At 31.5% G+C, this 5,518-nt stretch overlaps 1 protein-coding gene across 2 annotated transcripts; it reads left to right on the top strand.

The window, feature by feature from the left end:
- Positions 1–2,547: 2,547 nt before the first annotated feature.
- Positions 2,548–5,518, top strand: LOC105339822 (ATP synthase subunits region ORF 7-like). 2 transcript variants are annotated; one of them, XM_034446041.2, is made up of 5 exons: positions 2,559–2,743; positions 2,884–2,985; positions 4,007–4,172; positions 4,258–4,272; positions 5,234–5,518. In XM_034446041.2, the coding sequence occupies exons 2-5, from the start codon at positions 2,896–2,898 to the stop codon at positions 5,494–5,496; spliced, it is 534 nt and encodes a 177-aa protein (XP_034301932.2). In that variant the 5' UTR covers positions 2,559–2,743; positions 2,884–2,895; the 3' UTR covers positions 5,497–5,518. The 2 variants fall into 2 exon arrangements, with proteins under 2 accessions (XP_065929740.1, XP_034301932.2); XM_066073668.1 differs by lacking the exon at positions 2,884–2,985 and having other exon boundaries at positions 2,548–2,743.

The raw sequence follows: 5,518 nt of genomic DNA, 5'->3' as shown, positions 1-5,518 counted from the left end.
TCTGTCTTTGATTTTGCAAATACTTTAATGTGCTTCTGCAAAAGATCCCTTACCTGTCCAGTTCTTGTCGTTCCTTAGAAAGGTTCTTGGTACTAGAGTCCCATAATGGTTTCATGTAATTTGTAAGGCTTGTGTCTACAGCTGGCTCTATATAGGTGTCATTCTTGGTTTGTACTTCACTTACATTTGGTTCTATTTCAGCTATAGCTGCAGAAGTATCTTTGTAAATTTTTAACTCTTGGGTACCTTACATTCTTTGGGTTTTACTAGACATCTTGCAACTAATAATCCGGACTGTTGAAGGTCACGTTTCGTTCCATCTATGAGGAGTTCTTTATCATTTAGATTTGGGTGAACTTCCCCTTCAATTATCATCTCGCTTCTTGGGGGAATAGATAAAGTCTCTTGAATAGAAATTTTGAACACACTACTTTGATCACTGACAGTGTCGCATACTAGCTTCTGGTCATCAAGTGTAAGAATACATTACGTCTAACACCAAGAACAATCTTACAAAATGATAGATGTTAACGCTCAAATTCTGGTGATTTATGAAAACCCCAGATCTCACTTTCATATGAAATGACACTTCCAACATACATATCGAAAAGTTGACACCGGGTGTCTGCGTTAAATTCAAATTTCTGAAGATTTCGGTTTAATCCAAAAATTGCCTTTCTTCCCTGGTCCGAGGATCACGAAACAATCTTAAAGGGACAATGTCACGATTTTGGTCAAAAATTATTTTATTTGCAATGCTTCAGAAAGGCATTTTTTTTTAATGTGAGTGTCATTTGTTGAGTAATAAGCAAATTACAGAGCTCTGTAAACAAAGCGTTTGTTTACATTTTGAACTTTGAAGAATTTTTTTTGTTTTAAACCGAAAACGAATGTGTTTTAAAAACGTTACGAACTGTTTATCTATGCTAAAAATAGATAAAAAGATAGACAAATAAGCTGGAAAAAGTTTTTTTAAGGGTATATTGAACCTATGTAAACAAAAACAGGGCACAAGCCTTGTTACATGACAAAGAAATGTAAGAATTTTATCTTGCTTATATAACTCTACGAATGACTCTCAAATTTTATTTGATCATTAGAAATGCATTCTTAAAGCATTGTAAATAATAAAAACATAAAAATAGAATTGGATCAAAATCGTGACCATCCCCCTTCAAGTTATCTTGATCTGATGGCTTTAATTGGTTCAAGATAAGTAAAAATAGTGTATATGCATATACTAGCGTTTTAAAAATACATACATGTATAATTATACAGTTTTATAACACTACAGATTGGTAGTAATCCTTATATACATTAATTTGTGAACCAGGAACAGATGCGTTCAATCAACGTCTAAATGAATATATGATGTTTACAAACAAGGGGAAGTTGAATTGGGGGGTGGGTGGGGGGGGGGGGGGTGGTGACAGTCTTTTTACTGAAATTCTTATTTGGGACAGTGAAAAAAGTTATATTTGACCTATTAAAGGGACTTAAACACGATTTGACTTAAAATTTTCAAATTTTATTTTTCCATGTTCAACGTTTATAATGATAAGTATAGAAGTTTATAATGCTATGTCAAAATTTAAAAGTCAGATATCAAATTATAAGCAAGATATAGAGTTCATAATGCAAGTTTGTTTTGTAAACAAAGTTCGAATATTGTTATTGTTTACTTATATGTTGTATTGGTGTAAGTTTCAATCAAATGTTATTTTCTTTTGTTTATAATAGTATTTATGAAGATATTGAATTAGTTTAAATTGTTTTTACAAGTCATTTTGTCTAAGAAATGGTAATTATCTACTTTACATTTTTTGTAAACAACCATATGACTCGAGCTTTACCTCTGTATCTCGCTTGTAACTTGACTTTAACATTCAATTTTTGGCCAATCATTAAAAATGCATCAGTGAACCATTTTATACATAAAAATTGAAAATAAAATTTTTGATCTCAAATCGTGTCCAAGTCCCTTTAAAGAACAAAATTTAGAAAATAGATACAGCTCACCATATACAATCACTCCCTAATTTGAAATAAAATAAGAAGTTTTTAATTTTTTCAGTCAGCTGACAAAGAATTTACATGACAAAACTACAAAAATTTAATTTTACAACATGACAACGTTGTCATGTCGTAAATTTTTTATTTACTGGCACACGGTAGATCTTAATTGGTTAATAGCAAAGCGGAAGTACGTGTAGAGTGACTTAGGAATTAATCATTATTGGTTCAACACCTGGGGGCTAAGTGGATATTGCACGTGTAAAGGTGGACAATTTATATCATATGTCTAGTATGATAGGCATTGTGAGCATTGGGTTTCCCACCCTCCCACAGTGGTGTTTTTTTTTATCAATTTGCATTCAGTACATCTCCATGCAGAGTGTGCATTCCCAAAACTAACAAAGCTGAATGCAATTGGTATTAAACACTGAGGATATAAATTCAAAATTTTTTACATGGGAGAAAGCTTCATATTACATGTAATGTATAATTCTAACTTGCAATGAACGGGATATCATCTAGTTGTGATAAAATCTGTCGCTTGTAATTGATACATGTACGTCATAACTGCCACACTCTTGGATCAGATTTCTGCAGTTAATGAGAATGAACTAAGTATCAAGTATTAGTATATAAAGTACCATCGATATTCTAATTACTCGTTTATTCAGATGCGACAAAGCAGTAACAGCAAGAAACTCACGAATATATCAATTGCATTTCACCTGTAAGTATTATTATGTCATTATTTAAAAAGAATTTAAAAGGAATTTGATTCCTGCTTGCAAATATTTTGTTTTCGATTTTTTTAATTGGAGGTTCATGCTACAATTATACGTTACCTTTACATACATGTTTAAACCAAAGGTACATCTAAAGATGACATTAAACGGTATTACAATGGGCCTTATCGCAGAGGTTTTGTTGCTTGTCACGGCTGTAGCCATTACAGGAACAGTTCAATCTCAAGTACGTGGTGACAATTCACACACATATTTATATTCTTCCATTTTTCGTTTTTTATTTACAATGTTTAATTAACTTTAGCTGTTTAAATAAAGAGCACACACTTAATTCGAAATGTTAACAAGGCTTGGGTCATGGATTTAGGTTATGTAAATTTAAGATTATTAAAAACTTTCTCTAACTTTGTTACTATTATAATTATTTTTTGTGGTTAGATATTTGCAAGTTAACAGTAAAAATAGTCCAGTCATGGTGTTTTCACATATCGTTCTGCTGTAAATACATGTAATTTTTTTTTATAAACAATCTAAATGTTAACAAAAACATGGCACGAGCCTTGTTTAGAAAACAAAGATTTGTAAATTCTGTATATGCACAAGACTTGATAGTTGACGGTCAAATATTGGTTGACAGTAATAAATATCTTTATAAAGTATTTGAACCATTAAAAATTAAAGAAAACATAGAAATCTTGAATGTCCCTTTAACTAAATTAGTGAAAATTAGATAAATTGCTATTTTCTGAGGATGTCAAAAATGTATTTTTATAAAACCATCAGACAGCAAATTATTCATTTGGTCAACAGATGCTTGGGGACAGGATCGACCCTTCCCCCCCCCCCCGTTTTTAGACCCCCAGGATTTCACTGTAGCTACTCATTTTCTTTTTTTTTAATTATCCTTTTATTACATATAAATCATATCCCCTCTGTATATAAATACAACAAGGTTGTATTTATATACAGAGGGGATGCGATTTTTTCAAAATGCATGCTTGTTTTGCGTAATTTTGTGCAATGAATGTATACATTAGATTATAAATATGTCATAAAATGATAGTTTAAAGAAAAATAATGAGTAAAGTCCTAGGGGGTCCAGATACTTGGGAGGGGGAGGGTGAGGGGTGAAGGGTCGGTCAGGTCCTCAAGCACCTGTGATTTGGTCCATTTCATGACATAGCAGCAATGATACCGAACAACATATTCATTTTTAACACTTTTGTTAACTTTCATCCGTTTGGCAGAATAGCAATGTTGAAAGACAAAATCGATCCGGAAACGAACTGGTATTTTATTTAATGGAACAACTGTACGACATGAAGCCCAAAATAGAGACGATGAAAACAAAAATCAAAGACATGGAAGCTCATATAGCTGCCCAAAAGGAACAGATAGAGACTCTACAGAATCGTAAGTCAACGTATTTGTTTAAGGTGAAATCTGATATGTCAGTTTTAATTTTTCTGTAATAATATTCATTTTTAATTATTTACAGGTAAAACTATGAAATGTAAGTAGGTTAACAAAGTTATTTTAATTTCTACCTATTTCATACATAGTGAAATTATACATGTATATAATGATATACATATGCCTATATGAATATCTCGCCTTTTGTCTTTAAGAATTCCAAAGGCACTAAAAGATTAATTTTCAAAGTTCCTAAGATGGAGTATTTTATATTATATTCAGAGACTGATATCAAAAGCATGGATCAATAAGCAAATTTTTAGATATGGCATTAAAAATCAATCTCAGGCTCAAGTTGGAGTTATTTATTTAGACTTTATCAACATGTATTTGAGAAATGAATTCAAAAGCTACCCAATTTATACTCATATACATGTATCCTGGTTCGGGCAGTTTACAAATATAAACCATGAAGTGTCTATTAATTGTAGAATAAACGGTCATTTGACCTTCAAAATGTACAAATTTCGAACGTGACATCAGGTGGCGTACAAAAAATTATTATATTATTGCTTTGTATTCATATTTAGGCCATTCGATAGAATTCAAAATAGTTCAGTAACAATACGTAAAAGGAGTACAAAATGAAAAGATTCCAGTTAGTCTGCATTAAAAAGTTAGGATGTCAAAAATATAGTACTTTAAATGTACATGTATTGAAATTGAAAATGATTATAATCTTCTTGAAAACCTTTCGAGTCTTTGCAAATGTAGGTCTATACTAAACTCCATTTCCGTAGAATATACTCAGGATTTTTAAATGGATGTAATCTGGCAAAGAATATCAAAGCAAGATGTGAACATTAATTCTAAAGTTCTTCACTATTCACTATTGAATAGGTTTGTTATTTTTTTTTTTTTTTACTATAAAAAATTTATTTTAAAAAAATCAACGTCGCTATTCAACATTTAAAAACATTACATTAATATCATTTTAAAAGGCGACGAATCCAATAAAAATGAATCGCATTCTGTTATGATTTTTGTATTTTTATCTTAAGGTGAATCGGGGGTCGTTGTAAAATACGCCAACCCTCCTCCAAGCTGGCCTTATATACAGAGCGTTCAATTCAAATCTCATTTTGAGGAGAGGCCGACCGTAACGTATGGTCTGTATTTTCTGGATTCCGATCGTAGTACAAATCTCCGGGTAATAACGGAAATCACCGATGTTACCAAAACTGGATTCCGGATGAAACTTACCTCATATGACGATTCAAAGTTATATGGAGCTAAAATTAATTGGATGGCATGTGGAAAGTAAATAAAATAGCTTTAACGGGAAA

Source organism: Magallana gigas, chromosome 2 (assembly GCF_963853765.1).
Source record: "Magallana gigas chromosome 2, xbMagGiga1.1, whole genome shotgun sequence".
Taxonomy (NCBI): Eukaryota; Metazoa; Mollusca; class Bivalvia; order Ostreida; family Ostreidae; genus Magallana; species Magallana gigas.
Note: the sequence above shows the minus strand (reverse complement) of the source record. Positions and strands in the feature narration are given on the sequence as shown.

Bases quoted from the DNA above. Each gene is read 5' to 3' on its own strand.
- LOC105339822 (XM_034446041.2), top strand. From the start codon at position 2,896: ATGACATTAAACGGTATTACAATGGGCCTTATCGCAGAGGTTTTGTTG. The intron at 2,986-4,006 runs GTACGTGGTGAC...TCCGTTTGGCAG, and splicing joins CAGGAACAGTTCAATCTCAA to AATAGCAATGTTGAAAGACA.